Source organism: Dendrobates tinctorius, unplaced genomic scaffold (genome assembly GCF_039654945.1).
Source record: "Dendrobates tinctorius isolate UK_male_01 unplaced genomic scaffold, ASM3965494v1 ptg000177l, whole genome shotgun sequence".
In the NCBI taxonomy this organism is placed as follows: domain Eukaryota; kingdom Metazoa; phylum Chordata; class Amphibia; order Anura; family Dendrobatidae; genus Dendrobates; species Dendrobates tinctorius.
Genome location: NW_027361844.1, coordinates 5,770,472 through 5,789,361, shown reverse-complemented (window position 1 = coordinate 5,789,361; position 18,890 = coordinate 5,770,472). Strand labels below are relative to the sequence as shown.

General features: G+C 44.3%; 1 protein-coding gene across 1 annotated transcript in view; it reads left to right on the top strand.

The window, feature by feature from the left end:
• Positions 1-18,890, top strand: part of BMPR2 (bone morphogenetic protein receptor type 2) — a 286,915-nt gene that overhangs the window by 187,401 nt on the left and 80,624 nt on the right. The window contains exon 4 of the mRNA XM_073551510.1: positions 14,288-14,398. Coding sequence (XP_073407611.1) covers positions 14,288-14,398 — 111 coding nt within the window. The remainder of the gene's footprint in view (positions 1-14,287; positions 14,399-18,890) is intronic.

Genomic DNA, 18,890 nt, shown 5'->3' with positions numbered 1-18,890 from the left:
TGCGGCTGGATGTAAACAGTGAACAGAGCAGAACACCGCAGCTCCATACACCGCTTAGTGGCTGCTACCAGGTACTGCAGATTGGCCCCTACTCTGTTCAGTGGGTGCTCCTGTGCAGTGCCTGGCAGCAGCCACTAAACTATGTACAGAGTTGTGGTATTCTATTACACCGTACACCGTCTACGACCAATCACTGCAGGTGATCGTGAGGGTGCCTAGTGCCGGACAACCACCAATCCTATACTGAAGACTTATCGTAAGGATAGGTCAGCAACATATAAGTAGTGGACAACCCCTTTCAGGTTCATTTTACTGATTACCAGGCACAGTGCTGGGAGGATATTTTACAGCTGCTATGCTTTGTGCTGCTGCTCTATGCAACTCAGCCCTAGGGACAATCATTACTGAATGTACGCCACTAAAGTTACGGGGAAGAAGTGGTGCTCACCAACAAACCAAGACCACGTTCGTAAGCCAGGTGCCCGGAGTTGGACCGTCTCCAATCTGATTACTTATTGACAACCTATTCCAAGGACACAGACAGACATGATTGGCACGGAGCACGTGTGAACTCAGTATTAGGTGTAATTATTTGTGTGTGTTCCTGTTATCCTGAAAAATTAGGAATTACACTTTTAAGTACAAGTCTTACTGACTTACACCAGACAAACATACCTAAATGACACTCTTTTGGGATATGCCCGGCCCCATCGTGTCATCGTACTGTGATATGATTCTCAAATGTGCAAGAATTGCAGCACAGGTGCAGAGAAGATGGAGAACCTAATTTCTCCATCTTCTTCATTGTGGCTGTGCCCGTACATCGGGATGCAATCAGATGACGTCCGAGTGCAGTCCGATGTTTCACACAACTTATATGGCTGCAATTATCGGATACACTTGCAGCATGCTGCAAATGTTTTCTCATACTGAAACTGCATGAGAAAATAATCACAGATCTGCACTGCCCCAGAGTATAACACTGGTCTGAGTGCTCTCCAATAAAACATCACATAGCACTCGGCCATGTTATATGCTAGTGTGAGTGTATCCTGAAACCAAACCTTGGTGGACTTTTGAGCTATGCTTCTGATCATTGTCCTGTTAGATGGTCCAATGATGACAAAGCTTCAGTTTCAGGACAGAAGACATGATGTATTCTTTTAGACTTTTCTGATATGTGATTGAATTCATCTTCTCCTCCACATGCTGCAGGATTCCAGTGCCACAAAAAACAAAGCAGCCTCAGAGCATCACTGGGCCACCCCCATGCATCACATTAGGCATGGTGATCTTTTCAGCAGTTGCTTAATTCATCTTCCATCAGATATACTGCTGATCCATGGACCTGAAAAATTCCAGTTTTGTTTGCTTTAAAGAACAGAATCCCCAAAGTTCTTGAACTAGTTTATATGGTTCTGAGAATCTTGAATTCAACCTTTCTATTGCTTTTGGGTGAGTAGGGGAATACATCTTTGAGTTCAGGGATAGAGACCTTCTATCTTTAGTATGCACCTTACTGTACAAACTGAAACCTCAGTGCCACCAAAACTTGCAGTCACTTGATGGCTTTGCACCTGCCTTTTCGGGGATCTGGTGGCAGCCAGTGATATCTTTTTTCTTCCATGTCCATGTAGTGTAGTCAAGGTTCTTTTTAACTTTGAACTTGTGAACTCTGATTCCATCTGTGTCTCTAGGAGCATGCAATACTTTTGTATCTTTTTGTATCCTGTTCCTTGTTTGGATAAGGCAGTGACCTCTTCTTTTCACTTTTTGAAAATTATCTTGACAACCCAAGAATATTAAGTGAACTGGAGGCCATTGCCCATGAAGACTGAGCTAAGATTCATCAGAATCTGGTGTCTGCCTATACATAAGCAGCAGGTCATAACAGCCAGAGATACTCTACTCAGTACTAAATACTCTTGTCTTGAAGAGGTGAATATTTCTGAGACTGCAGTACTCATTACAAGTGCCATTTTGTGTAGAATTTAGATAAATCGATTATTATATTAGGTGTGCTGAGATATTTAAATTGTTCTTGTTTAATTAGTTTATCAGCAGAAAGTTTGTAAATGTTGCTAAATGCTAAAACACCTAGGTGAATAATTTTGATTACAGCTATACGATGGGAGCCATACGCATATGCTTAGTGTACCTAATGTGAACACAGCCTTCTAGACACAGTCTCAGCCACAATTGATTGCTTGTAGTGACCGGATATTATAACCTTATCAACCCCAAAAGGACAGACCTGTCAATATTACAAGTCCCATTTCAATTTTTCCATTAACATTTTTGACGTAGCGAAAGCTGAAGTGGATGGATGGAGAAGACTTGTCAAAAACCTTTTTTATGGAATTCAAACATATCCAATAACTTTCTTTGTCACATACTGTAGATAGGCTGATGTGTTTAAGGAAAAAAAGAAATGAAAGCAGGTCTCGTTTTCCTGCATGTCGGAGGTAGACTGGTAGAAATACGAGTCTTTTAGTATACTTGATTGCACATAATTTGGGACGGTATTGTCCTGATATTGAACCGGTTATTGCTTCCTTATCATAGCTGTAGGGGAACTGATATATTCTTAAGAGTGAGTCACAGTGTAAAACACGGTATAAAACACACTACTACACCAATTTCATGGAATGTATTACTTCTCTTGTATTGTACGTTCTCATCAGCTCCAAGGACAGTATATTTTGTGAAGCACTATCTACTTGTGGTTGTTCAAGGCTACATTTTGTATTCTAAGAAATAGATTCCAAAACAATTCCATTTCAAGTTATGGGTAAGTTTAGGCAAAGGAGATTAAAGTAGATGTGCGGACTATTGTTGAGGGGCAGGGTGAAGCTCCTGTTCCCTGAATCAAAAGTTAAATGTCGATTTGGCACCTATGACGTTGAATATGTGGTATATATCCCATTGTGTAGGTCTGATATGGGCCACTTAACCCCCCATAAGTTGGCCAAATGTGCTGATGTCAAGCTTATCATCTAATGAGTGATGAGGCCTCCCAACTCTCATTATTTTGTTTTCTTGGAGAAAATTCACTGCCAGAATTGTCCAACAGCATCTTACTCTTCTTTCCTTATTGAGAACATATGCAGTAAAACTGGGTGTAAGTGTGTATGAAGGAGACTGGGCAACTGCTGCCTAAATCTTAAACTGGAAATCTTAAAGGAAATTTATAATTTGTGATTTGGTTTTTGCAATGTGATCTGAGAGCAGCATGATGCAGGGAGGGACACAGACCCTGATTCCGATGTGGCACTTATTGGGCTGCTTGATGCAGTTTTAATAAAATCACTTTTTCCTCTGCTGCAGATCTAGCAGTTCTCTGAATGCTGAGCCCTGTATAACCCCGCCCAGACCACTGATTGGCAGCTTCCTGTGTACACTGTCCATTGTCAGAAAATCGCTAATTGGTGATGGGGGCGGGGTTACACAAAGCAGGACTACATGGCATGAGACATTGTTGTTAATCTCATAGTCCTGGCATTCAGTAGGGATGACCCAGAAGTGTATCTAGGTTTTCTAGCACCCACAGAAAGAATTCAGTTTGATGCTTCCTCCCTCATTCTGTTTCAGTAGTTGTCCTGTGACCACTTATATGCCGACAAGCTGCTTTTCCTGAATCTCTCATGTTCAGTGAATTACTACAGCCCCTGCTTCACTGAGAGAAGTAGTAAGAGAAGCTAGTTGTCACATGACTGTAAGTACGAAAATCACATATGAGTGGTTATGTGGTGACTGCTGGAACCAGCAAGTAGAGCTGAGTCTTGACAGTGAGTATATTACATGTTGTTAGGATTGGGCATGCTACAGTGCTTAACATTATATTTAAATGGGCTTATCCAGGTTTTTTATGAAAGTCTCAGTTTCTCTAGGTGAGCATTGAGAAATCTGCAGTCACATCTAGCACACCGCACACTATCAAGATGCTCTCGTGCCGGAAGCAAGACTAGTTATGTGAGTGAAAGTATACGATTTACATACTTTCAGCCACATACCAACTAGACGTGTCTAGCCTTGCTCAATTCACTTGTATTGAGTGAGGCCACGCATGTCTAGTTGGCACGTGACTGCATATATGCAACTTGCATACTTGCGGTGCATGACCTCTTGCTCTCACCACCACTAGAGAATCCTGACAGTGTTCAATCCATTCACTGTAAGGATTTGGACGTCTGCAGTTGCATACAGTGACTGTTGACTTTAATCATAAAATTGGACAACTCTTCACACTGTCCTCTCACACTGTGGTGTCCCCCCTTATAGTGCCCCTTTGTCATGCTCGCCATGTCTGTTATGTCCGCCATGTCTGTTTTGCCTCATGACCCTGGAGCGGTGTGCACGCGCATCTCATGTCTGCTATCCTGCTTGTTCCCTAGAGCAGTGTGCACACTCACCTCATGTCTGCTGAGCTGCAAGATGCCAACGTTTCTGGTTTGCCTTCTGTGATCTTCTCGTCATGTCTAAAACCTTGATCATGTGACGTTTCCTAAGATCCTGCACTGTCTGGTTCTGCAATCATCTCGTCATGTCTAGAATCCCTGATCATGTGTCCTTCCTAGGTTCCTGCACTGTCTGGTTCTGTGATCATCTTGTCATGTCTGAAACCCTGATCATGTGACTGCGCTCTGTGATCCTGGAGCATCTGAACTAGGAAGTTCTCCCCTGGTCCTGAGGAGGAGCTATGCCCTTTATTAGACCGCCCCTTCCTATGCTCAGGGCCTGAGTATTGTGTATTGTCCCTGCATGGTCTGTGGGGTGCTCCCTCTATTCTGTGCCCTTGCACTTTGCCCTGTCGTGCGTCTCTGCACACGCTCCGTGCTCGTACTCCGTCTCTTGTCCCGTGCCTTGTCTTATGTTTGTCCGTTGTGCCATGTTCGTCCTTGTCCTGCTTGGACTTGTAGTCCTTCTGTTATTCTCTGCCTTGCCTGTTTTCGCTATGCCTTGTTTCGTACTTTGCCTTGCTCTGCCTTGTTCCTCCCTTTGGTCTCAGTCTTTGCTTGCTCTGCCTCGCCCTCTCCTATGGTGCTCTGTAGTGCTCCCTGGCACACGCACCATCCCTTTCTTTCCTTTTGTGCTCTTTTCCATGTCTAGTCCCAAGGCTCTGCCTTGGCCCGGCTCTGGGCTTCGGCCTACGCTCCGCTGCTAGACTCTTTCCTATGATGCTCTCTTGCACGTTTCTAGGCTAGTCCCAAGGTTCTCCCTTGGCCTGGCTCTGGGCTTCAGCCTACGCTCCGCTGCTAGCTCTGTTCTTGCTCTGACCTGATTCCGTGTTTCTGCCTATGCTTCCGTCCCTGGTTCCGTACACTGCCTAAGCTCTGTCTTGTTTCTCGTCTTGTCTTCCCTTGCTCTGTTTCTTCGTGTGCCCTTTGCATGCGCCTGACCTTCCTAGTCTCCTGTTTGTGCCTCAGCCGTGCCCGCCCTAGCCATGCCCACCTGCTTTTGCCTCAGCCGTGCTCGTCGGTCAGTGTCAACTGTGTCCCCTGCCATGCCTCAGTCGGGTTCGCTGGAGTCTTGTCCGTCTGTCAGTGCCGCAGCCTGATCAGCTAGCCAGTGCCCCAGCCGTGCCCTCTGTGCTCCCTTGCACCTCATGCTGTTTCTGCACTGTGCTTTACGTGCTTTCTATAGCACGCGCAGGTCCTCGCCTGCCCATGGAATACCTCCCCATGCTTCTTTAAAAGTGCGCGCAGGCTTTGCCATGTCCCCTGTCGTGCCCTCTTGCATGCACAGGCCCTAACCCTGTCCTGGAACCCTGACCCTGGCGTGCCTCTCTGCACGCGCAGGACTCTGCCTCGCCTGACCCTGGCGTGCCTCTCTGCACGCGCAGGACTCTGCCTCGCCTGACCCTGGCTTGTCTCTTTGCACGCGCAGGACTCTGCTTTGTTACCTTGTGCCTTGGCGTGTCTCTACACACGCACCCGGTCTCGTTTTGTGAACCCTGGCGTGTCCCCTACACATGCACCTTGCCTTGCACCTAGCCTTGAACCCTTGCGTGTCCCATACACACGAACCTTGCCTTGCACCTAGCATTGAACCCTGGCGTGTCTCCTACACACGCACCTAGCCTTGGACCTTGGCGTGTTCCCTAACACGCACCATGCCTGGATATCTGACGTGCCTCCTTGCCTGAACCCTAGTTTGCCTGCCGGATGCCCGGAACCTGCCGATCGCTGCCAGAGATCGTAAGATGGATGACTGCGGCCTAATGTCCGGAGCTGATGTCTGCAGCCTGATGCCTTGATCATGTCGATTGTTGCCAGCGGTCCGGAGTCCATTGTGTCTTTACCTGTACCTAGGTGTGCCACCTGGCACGTACTATGCTATGGACCTTGGCGTGCACACGCATGCACCTTGCACGTTTTGCTTGTTTTCATGTTTGCACTGAATGTGATCCTGAAGATCTTAATGAAGATACCTTGCACTTACCTCATGTCTTGTCTATTCTCCCAATAGTCTCTTCACACATTTACCCTCTCTCTCTTCATACTGTCTCCTCACACATTTCCACCCTCACTCTTTGTACTGTCTCCTCATACATTCCCACTCCCCATATTGATTCCGCACCTATTCCACCCACTCTTCATACTGTTTACTCACATATTACACGCTATACTGTCTCCTCACAGGTCCCCCTCGCTCCCCATACTGCCATTGTGCCTCTGCAATAGGTCCCACTCACACCCCATACTGTATTTACACTAATTCCCCACCCCCTCCTCCTACTGTGTTTGCGCATCAATCCCCCCATGTCTCAAACTGTGTCCGCGACCACTTCTCCACCTTGTACCTCTTACTGTGTTCACACCACTTCCACCCCTAACTTTCCATACTGTGTGTGCACTAATCCCCCCCACCCCTCCTCCTCAAGCAGAGTTCACACCAATTTCCCTCTGGCTACTCATTCTGTGTCCATAGCAACCCCCAATCACTCATACTATGTCCACACCAATCCCTCCCTTGATCCTCATACTTTGTCCACACCAATCCCCCCTCTCTGCTCATACTAGGTCCGCACTAATCCCTCTACTCATCATAGAGTGTTTGTATCTATCTGCTACTCCTTATACTGTGTCCGTACAAACCCCACCACTCTTCATAGGGGTGGCTCAGTGGTTAGCACTGCAGCCTTGCAGCACTGGGGTCCTGGGTTCAAATCCCACCAAGGACAACATCTGCAAGGAGTTTGTATGATCTCCCCGTGTTTGTGTTGGTTTCCTCTGGGTACTCCGGTTTCCTCCCACTTTCCAAACTAATACCCTCATACTGTCTTCCCACTAATCCCCCTACTCCTTATAGTGTATCAGCACCAATCTCCCTGCTTTTTATAATGTGTCCGCACAACCCCCCCACTCCTCATACTGTGTTCACACAAGTCCCGTCAAATCCTCATCCTGTGTCCGCACTAATCCCCCACTCTTCATTGTGTGTCTGCACTATGATACACTTTATTGATCCCGAGACAAATTGTACAGTCCCCTCACTAATCATGCTGTGTCTGCACAAATCCCCTGCATCCCCCTCCTCAATTGCTAGGACTTAATACATACAAATATGTCTCTGTCTGGACAAGCATTACTGTGAATAGAATGGCCGCCAAAATGCCCCATGATCCAGCAATACCTTTACATGACCAGTCCGTTCCACCATTATGAGAAATGTGCATTTAAATTGCTATGCAAATGAGGTTGTAGATGTGAAGCCTCTGTGACTCCATCTCTATTTCCCACTCAGCACTGCCTCTTCCTGCATGCCTGACAGCTCCTTTGTTGAAGTCATACAGCATAGAGGCTGTCAGTCAAGAAAGAGAAGGTGGTTCTGGTGGGTGAATAGAAATGGTGTGACAGAGGCTTCAGATCTACCATAGTCCTTCGGCTTCATTTGCATAGCAATTCAAACTCTGATTTTTCACTAATGGAGAAATGGTTTGGCCATGTGAAGATATTGGTGAACTTGTCGGTGAAAGAACTACATGTCATTATAAATAGTTTGGGGATTGAAATCCTCCTGATAGATTCCCTTTAAAGATTTGCAACTACTTTCTGCCAAAAAGAATCATATAAGAATTCCACCAGCAGGGGGCAGTCCAGATACTGAAACATTCCAGCCATACTGCATTATTTAGGAAACTCAGGGAGATTTCTCAGGAAATGGACAGCAGCTTTCCGATTATGCTCTGATAGGATCTGCTCTATGTTTTGGCAGGAAATCTGTGTATAAAACACAGAAATGTAACGATGTGGATGTGCCCCTACCAAACACTGAATGAAGAAATTGACATTATATCACTTTGAGAAAGTACAATCATTACAGATTTCTAAAATTCTCAATGCACAAGGATAGGAGGACGGCACATAGGTCACCATTGTAAAACATTCCGTGGTTTCTGTAACATACTTTTTGTATGATTTCACTGTTGGGAACACCATGATTTCTATGTGATAAAGACACTTTGGCAAAAAAAGAATGTTTTTATGCATCCAGGCCTTTTTTTCTCCTTGCCCTGCACCGCTTACAATTGTGTTGCTAAAACTTTAAGGAGCTTTTAATTCAGATTTCCAACACTTTTCATTCTGTCATTGTGTTCTGTTATTGACAAATACATGAACAGGACGTGCACTTTGTAGCGAGCCCCGACACATGGTGCTCCGCTTTATACCGGCACGTGAGGAAAAAGGCTGATGTTATATTATTTCACCTAATTGGAGGCCATTCCCAATGGGTGCTGTGATGGTTGTCACCCACAAACAGAGCATCATTTAGAAGCTGCACATAATTTACACTTGACAGAGGAAAATAAGTCAAGAATGTCTGTTTACTGCAGATTTATTTATTTATAAGACTTTTACTGATTGTGCCGTGTTAGAGTGTAGCTTTTCAATGTCAGATTGGCAATAATATCACACTAATATCCTCATTCTCACATTTCCTTCCTGACTGACTTCTTTGTGTTATTATTTGGGGCCCCTGGAAATGGGAAAAGCCAAACAGTCTGGAGCCAGGAACACTTTGGCTTTGTGATTTCTTTTAAGTAAATAACTATGAAATAATGTTATTGTTCCCAATATATTCTCCACTACAGGCTCAGGGCATGTTGCAGGAATCACCAATTTGGCACTGTAGGATTATGGCTGTGCACAACCAAACTGCACCATGTCTATAGGGTAAAATAGATTTAAAGTCATTGTCGACACTGAGGAGCGCTTACTGCATACTGATTTACTGCTCGCTCACATTGCACATTCATTTGGAGCTGTAAAAATCCACAAACAGTGCAGTTTTTGGGACCAAAATTTTGGAAAATACTTCACTGCTCATCCATAATGCTCTGGCTGATGAAATCGGTCATAGTGGTTTACGCCACCAATGGCTGTGGGTCACGTTGATGTTTGCAGCACTGCCTTCTTCTTGGGATGTAAATTTCTGTATCATGGGTGGTAAAAAGGGCTGCAGGGCTGGTGACTCTAAGGCTGGAGTCACACTAACCTGCGCAAAATACGGTCAGTATTTTACATGCGTAATACGGATGACAGACCCCTAAACAGTGCTCCGTATGTCATCCGTAATCAAGGTGTGGTCGCGTATTTTGCGCATGTAAGCATCCGTATGTAATCCGCATGGCATCCGTATGGTGAGATTTTCTCGCCGGCTTGCAAAATGGACATATAATGGAGCCCTATGACAGTTTCAATAAAGAAATGAAAGAATAGATATAGACACATAGAATGCATATATATATATATGTGTGTGTGTGTGTATTCTATGTGTCTATATCTATTCTTTCATTTCTTTATTAAACCTGTCAGTGTGAGTTTACTGTATAGTGCACTGAATTGCCGGCTTTGCTAAAAGACACCTGGTGCGTATTTCTCACAAGTCACATGTGTGGTCCGTGTGTAATCCGTATTTTTTGCGCACCCATAGACTTTCATTGGCATACTACGGGCGTAGTACACTGACAATCGCAGCATGCTGCGATTGGCACGGACCGTAGAATACGGATGAGAAATATACGGCTGGTGCGAGGGACCCCATAGAGAATCATTGGTCCGTGTCTAATGCGTGCTTTTAGCGCCTCTCACTCCGCCGTATTCCTCGCCAGTGTGACCCCGGCCTATGGCTTTGTGCCCACGTATGCAGAAAATTCCTGACTGACAACCGGACCCCTTCCCAGAAAACGCACGTTTTTTATGCGTTTTTCTCCGGAGCGTCCCCAGTCTCATAGAAAATAGCTAGAAATGCGGATTTTTCCGCGAAATTAATGAGCATGCTACGTTTTTTACCGCGATGCGCTTTTTTCGCGGAAAAAAACGCATCAATATGCATAAAAAGTGCAGAATTCATTCAAATGAATGGGATGCTTCTTTTAAACGTTTTATTGTGTTGCTTAAAAAACGCAAAAGAAAATGCTTACGTGTGCACTAGGGTGACCGCAAAAAATCGATGTCGGAATTTTGTCCGTCTGGACCCCACAAAACGATTCCCCTTTCCAGATATTGAGATATTGAGTCTGTTAGACTATAAAGAATGTGACAACAACATTGCAGAAATAGCCCTGACCAAATTTTCGAACCATTTGTGGTATTTGAATGCAGAGTTGGTGGGATTATCGTTTTTTGATCCCACCATTACAGACAATGAAAAGTTGTTAATGGCTAATAAATTGCTCAGTAGCACAGATGAACCATCAGAGCACGCTAGGGTTGTAAATCCAAAAGTTAGGAAAGAAAAATTAAAAGAGGTAGGAAGTAACCGACTTTAACGACCTTCTGACAAAAGATGAAGAACAAAAGCAATATGTCCTGCAAGTTGTAAGCAAATGCCGAGCATTATATTCTGACGTTTCAAAAACTACTTTAACAAAAGCTCTAGAATAGATTAGATAACTATGTAAAATTATCAACTCATGTAGGTTAGCGTGCTCTGATGGTTCATCTGTGCTACTGAGCAATTTATTAGCCATTAACAACTTTTCATTGTCTGTAATGGTGGGATCAAAAAACGATAATCCCACCAACTCTGCATTCAAATACCACAAATGGTTCGAAAATTTGGTCAGGGCTATTTCTGCAATGTTGTTGTCACATTCTTTATAGTCTAACAGACTATGCAAAATACCTAAATCTTAAAATACCGCAATTTGGATTTTTTCAAACTTTGAGCGACGAGCGGCACGGGTTAACGTCGTTTGATCGAGCTCAAATTTTGGCTCTCTCAATATCTGGAGAGGGGAATCGTTTTGTGGGGTCCAGACGAACAAGATTCTGACATTTTTTCCCCCCCATATGAGATCTGGTCACCCTAGTGTGCACATACCCTTATACCTTGGGGACACAGTCTGTCCTGGCTGCTTTGAGCCATATGGCTGCTTCTTCTGGGAGTCAGTTTTGTCTCTATGAATCACAAGTATCATATATCAACTGTATATATGTATTGTGTACATATATACAACATTGGACATATCTGCCAAATACGTTGTACAGTTTAATTACAGATGTATTTCGGTGTAATTTATAAGAGTAGATTCTGGTTTAAAGGGAATCTGTCACCATGTTTTTTGTCACCTAATCTGAGAGCAGCATAATGTAGAGACAGAGACTCTGATTCCAACAATGTGTCACTTACTGGGCTGCTTAGTGTAGTCTTGATAAAATCAGTTTTATCATCAGGAGATTATCACTAGAGGACTAGTAAACCTCCTGCCATGTAGTCTTCCATAATCATGGGCTCTGCATAACCCCGCCCCCACCACTGATTGGCAGATTTTTGCCTATGCACAGTGTACACATGCAGCTGCTAATCAGAGGTGTGGGCAGGATTATACAGTGCTCAGCCGTTAGAGAACTGGCAGATTTGCGGCAGAGAAAATGATTTCATCAAAATTTCAGCAAGCATCCCAGTAAGTGATACATCACTGTAATCAAGGTCTCTGTCTCAACATCATGCTGCTCTCAGAGAATTAACCCCTTTCCGACATCGGGCATAAATTTATGCCGATATTGTTGTCTCTCCCTTTGATGTGGGCTCCGGTGGTGAGCCCACATCTTTCCCGGCACATGTCAGCTGTTTTGAACAGCCACAGGTGAAATCACGATCCACCCGCGGCTATTAACCTGTTAAATGCCTATGTCAAACTCTGACAGCGGCATTTAACATGTGCTTCTGGCAATCGTGCTGGAAATCCACCCACTGGTGACACCATCTTGTGATCGCAGGTCACCGATGGATTGGCATGACAGCCAGAGGTCTCTCGGAGACCTCTATGGTTGTCAGTGCCTGATTGCTATGAGCGCCGCCTGGTGGTTGGTGCTCATATAGCAAGTCAGCAATTCTGCTACATACAGATGATCTGATCATCGCCTCTATGTATTAGAGCCGATCAGGTTATGGCAGCTAATAGTGTCACATAGAGACTATTAAAGCATGCCAAAAGTAAAAAAAAAAATAAAAATATAAAAAAATAAAAGTTCAAATCACCCCCCTTTCACCCAATTCTAAATAAAACAAAAAAAAAATCACGCATACACATATTTGGTATCACCGCGTTCAGAATCACCTGATCTATCAATAAAAAAAGGATTAATCTAATCGTTAAACAGCATAGCTAGAAAAAAAGTCAAAACGCCCAAATTACTTTTTTTCGTCGCCACAAAATTGCATTAAATTGCAATAATGGGCAATCAAAAGATCGTATCTGGACCAAAATGGTACCAATAAAATCGACAGCTCGGCACGCAGAAAATAAGCCCTCACCCAACCCAAGATCATGAAAAATGGAGATGCTACGAGTATCAGAAAATAAATATACACAATTTAGTCCAAAAAACTATTATATACTGGCACTTCAATAGCATAAACCAACCAAAAACGGACTTACATCACATAGTTGCCGATAAAGAGATCCAGAAAAAAAATAATTAAAATATATATTTTATTTATTAAATTAAAAAAAAAAATTTGATAAAACAACAAAATAACCCAGTAGAAGGATAAGATGCTGACAAAAATAAAAAATAAAAATACTGGACAAAAAATGACACTATGTGTCTAATTCCACATTAGGGTAAGAACATCCAATTCACAATTATTGTAATAGTCCAAAACCATTATAATACGGCTTGTAAAAAAATGTTTTTATATAAATCAATCATAAATAAACAATGTGCAAATAAACAATGTGACCAAAAGACTGCAGCATTTTCAGGATGATTGCCATATGTATAAAGGGTTAATAAAGCTAATGTGCAAATAGAGCAAAATTACCTAGAGACAATTAAATCTTTTAAAGTGACTGCTGTGCACATACACCTATGGGAACAAAACCTGCAGCATTTTCACAGGTGATAGCCATATATATATAAAGGGTTAATACCACTAATGTGCAAAATATAACAAAATTACCTAGAGACAATTAAATCTTCTAAAGTGACTACTGTGCACATACCGATTACCCGTAACTGGACTATTACCAAAGGGGAAAAGGACCACACAAACACATTATTCACCTAAATCGGCGGGGTCCAGATCACAAGAGCGGCGTGTCCTCCTTCTCCACCTAAAGTATCAGGAAATGGTGCAGTTTTTTTTTTTTTTAAAACAAGTTTGGAATTTTTTTTCACCATTTAGATAAAAAAAGATCCTAGACATGCTTGGTGTCTATGACCTCGTAGTGGTCTGGAGAACCATAATGGCAGGTCAGTTTTAGCATTTACTGAACCTAGTAAAAAAAAAGCCAAACCAAAAAAACAAGTGTGGGATTGCACTTTCAACTTGGAATTTTGTTTCCCGTTTTCCATTACGCGACACGGTAAAACCAATGATGTCGTTCAAAAGTACAACTCGTCCTGCAAAAAAACAAGCCCTCACATGGCCATATTGATGGAAATATAAAAAAGTTATGGCTCTGGGAACAAGGGGAGCAAAAATGAAAATGTAAAAGGAATATATCTCTGGTCGTTATGGGGCTAAAGACAGTGACCTATTCCCTTTAGTAAATCTTGTAGGGCAAGCTTTCATCACTTGTTCCTTCCCAAATACGGCGCAGCACGGAGCTGAGGACTATCTGCGTTCTGCCGGCAGGGATATGTGTATCGATACGTAGTGTCATTGTGAACTCACTAAATGAAGAGTAATACAGTAATCGGATTACATAAGCTTTCTTGCTGCCGTGACTTTCTATGCTTTGACACTATTCATATCTGCACAAACATGAGCTAGAGGATTTTACTGCTTTGTGTACAGTGTGGAATAACAGGTATTTTTGTCTTTTTCACAGCTCGCTCAGGCTGGGAGCATCCTGACATGACGGTAATTATTGCTCTGATTTCTGTATCAGTCCTGGCTGTGCTGATAGGAGTCTTCTTCTTTATATACCGAATATTTGGAGGTATGTAACACTGGACATTGTACTCTGAAAGAACGTGTCCATTATACATTTATATGCTTATTGATAGGAAAATTAATCATGGCCTTCAGCTAAAGAGTTAAAGGGTAATTCAGCCTAAACAAGTCAACAATCCAGTGAACCGGTAATAACTTGTTCAGGCAGTAATACTCATTAAACAGGAATTTAAAAGACAGCACATCACTTTTTTCACACAACTTCCCTTCGTGAATACTCAAGGCTACATGTTGGGTTCCTATCACATATTTCACATTGCTATGTCTAAAGCCCTGCTGTAAAGTAATAGTTTTATGATGTATGTAGCAAGTTTGTCCCTGACAATACAGACCGGTAATAAACATTTATTTAGGTATTGAAATATACATATTTGTTTAATTGTAAAACTAGTCAATAATCTGAGTGCAGTCCAATTTCCACGGACTGACCAAACGGAGAAGATGGACACATTTTTGTCTCCACCTTCTCCATATCTGAGAGAATCGGATCACACTATGGCAGAATGTTTCTAAAGCCCCCATATCCATTAGACTAATGTCAGCCGCACCCACCGATATGACAATCCTGGCCAACTAAGGGCCCCGTTACACATAGCGACTCACCAGCGATCCCGACAACGATATCAACGTCAGGATCGCTGGTAAGTCGCTACATGATCGCTGGTGAGCTGTCACACAGGCAGCTTCACCAGCGATCAGGACCAGCGACGCCGAGCGCGCGGCGTTGCTGTGTACTTTAGTTACCGCTGATGCAGGGCGCTGGTAACTAAGGGACACATCGGGTTTCTAAGGGACATGCGTCACTTAGAAACCCGATGTGTACCTTAGTTACCAGCTCCCTGCATCAGCGCGCTGGTAACTAAGGTACACAGAGCGTTTCTAAGCACAGCGCAGTGCTTAGAAACCCTGCGTTTACCTTAGTTACCAGCTGATCGCTGGTCTCCCGCCTGTCACACGCAGCGATGCGTGCTGGCCAGCGGGAGACCAGCGACCAAAAAAAATGTCCAGGGCTTTCCTACAGCGATCAGCGATACCGGCAGGGGGACCGGTCGCTGATCGCTGTCACACACAGCGATCTCGCTGGTGAGATCGTTGTTACGTCACAAAACTTGTGACGGGGCCTTTACTGTTGGGGGAGATAAGGATCCGGCATGTTTGGGCTGCTGATCCTTTTATTCTCCCTAAGATAAGCAAACATGTCTAGCAGTGGCTTTCTCATAGAGACCATCGTGCAGAAACAAACAAGGACTCCTATTTATGGGAGAGATGGAGGAGGCTCCCAGCCGAACCATCTAATTGGTATGGTGGGCTTTACTTTTTACTATATGTATAGTGTATGTGAATGGCCTCCTAAGGGAAGACCAACTATAATGTATTCACTGTACTGTTTAGAGGGTCTGGCAGGGCCGGACTGAGACCAAAAAGCAGCCCTGGCACAAAAAAAATTCACCAGCCCACATACAATGAATGTCTTCACCCAAATCGTAGAACACTGGCAGGTTGTGCCAACTTTTGCTTTAGCTCATACACACACGTATCACACAGCTCACGCAACTAGCTCACACACACACACTGTATCACAGCTCACACACACGTATCACACAGCTCACGCAACTAGCTCACACACACACACAGCTCACACGTATCACACACACTGTATCACAGCTCACACACACGTATCACACACACACACAGCTCACATGTATCACACACACTGTATCACAGCTCACACACACGTATCACACAGCTCAAACACAGCTCATGCCCACACACAGCTCAGACGTACCACACAACTCACACACTCAAGTAGCTCACACATGCATGTATCACAGCTCACACACACAAGTAGCTCACGCACACAAGTAGCTCACACGTATCACACAGCACACACACGCACGCATGTATCACACACACAAGTAGCTCACATACGCATGCATCACACAGCTCACACACTCAAGTAGCTCACACAGCTCACACACAGCACACACACGCATGTATCACACCTCACACACACAAAGTAGCTCACACACGTATCTCACACACATGTATCACACAACACACACACGCATGCATGTATCACACACAAGTAGCTCACACACGCATTACACAGCTCACGCTCACAAACACAGCTCACATGTATCACACACACATGTATCACACAGTTCACACACAGCTCACGATCACACAGCTCACACGTATCATACACACATGTATCACACAACTCACACATGCATGTATCACAGCTCACACACGTATCTCACACAGATCTTACACACACATGTATCACACACACGCATGTATCACACATCCAAGTAGCTCACACACACTGCGCACGCTCAAACACGCATGTATCACACAGCTAACGTTCACACACACGCATCACACACACACAAGTATCTCACACACACGTATCACACAGCTCACACACAAGTAGCTCACATGTATCACACACACACACGTATCACACATGCATGTATCACACAGCTCACACACACAAAGCTCACACACGCATGTATCACAGCTCACACTCACACACACACGTAGCTCACACGTATCTCACACAGCTCACACGTATCTCACACACATACAGCTCACAATCACACACACACGCATGAATTACACAGCTCACACACAAGTAGCTCACGCTCACACAGCTAACACGTATCTCACACACACGTATCACACACGCATGTATCACACAGCTCACACACACACACACAAGTAGCTCACACACACATTACACAGCTCACACACACGCATGTATCACTCACAGCTCACACACAGCTCACGCACACACGCATGTATCACTCACAGCTCACACACACAAGTAGCTCACTCACACACAGCTCATACACGTATATCACATACACGTATCACACAGCTCACATACACAGCTCACACTCACAAGCAGCTCACACACGTATGTATCACACAGCTCTCACGTACAAGTAGCTCACACATAGATCACACATGTATGTATCATACACGCATGTATCACACCGCTCACACACGTATCACACATACACACAGCCTCACACATGCACACAGCCTCACACACAGCCACATATCCACAGCGTCACACACACATAGCCACACACACATACACACAGCCCCACACATACACACACAAACACACACACTCACACATACAGCCACACACACAGGCACACACAGCCTCACACATACACACAGCCTCACACATACACACAGCCTCACACACACTCTCCTCTGTGGTGCAGGGGAGGCTGGTGTCCATGTGAAGCTCTTCAGCTTCTCCTGCTCGTAGCAGCTCTGTCCTTGCACATCCCCCGGTCTCTCCTCTCTACCGGGATACTAGCAGATGAGAGCAGGGGGGAGCTGTCTCCTGCTGACAGGAGCTTATCTCTCCATGGGAGCAGCCACCTATGCTGACCTTATGCTGATTTCATCTTGATTGCTGCACTGGCTCTCCCTCCCTCAGAGCGAGCTGCACAGGAGGACAACAGCCCCCAAGCTATCATAGCGACGCCCCTGGAGGAGAGCAGAGAGGCGTCCTGTGCGTGCCCAGGCGGCCTTTTCAAACTTCTGACCTGGGCCCGGTGTGAGCGCCCTCTCCTGCTTGGCCGCGCTCACACACTGAGGCGGGCGGCCCTTATCAGCGCGTGCACCAACAGCGCCAGCGCACACAGAGCCTAGTCAGAGGTTTTAAAGGGCCAGCGGCCCATTTTGTTGTTCAGAGCCGCCGGCCCACTGGGAATCTGCCCGGTTCGCCAGATTATCAATCCGGGCCTGGGGTCTGGTTCCTCCAGTTGTAAAAAGCCTGTGTGCATACTGTGCATAATAATTGCAGTTATTTATTCCAAAGAGTCTGTAACAAAATATTAAGCTGAGGGTGGCAATAATTTTGTCCGGCCCATTTTGGGGTTTTGTGTAAAATTATGTCCAATTTGCCTTTTTTTCTCATTTTTTTGTGTTGTTCCAATACACACGAAGGAAATAAACATGTGTATAACAAAATATGTGTAAAATAGAACACGGGGTGGGAGGGCACCACCCAATATAAACAGAGAATGGGGTATCAGCCTGGAGCATGTCAGAAACAGCTGTGTGAGGATAAAGGGAAGAGACATACTATACACCAGGGAACACCAACATTTAGCAAAAATGTCACAATTTATTCAGAAGCCCTAGAAAAACACACCACAAAATTTGTTTAAAAACAAAAACTAGAACATAGGCCCCGCATTAGGGTTTTTGTCCCCCTGAACCCAAACAGCCAATATTGTGTAAAGCCTAAGTACAATTAGTTACAGAATTAAATATGCTATAGCAATGAAATAAACCCATCAATAAGGGAAAATTATGTACATAGGCATATGATAAAAAATAGCAACAATATCACAATAGGTACATAGATCCCCCAAAGGCCGAAATGCAAAGAGGCATCTCAAGTGCCCCAAATTTAAGCATGAACACAGTCTAATGCAATTGGTAAATCA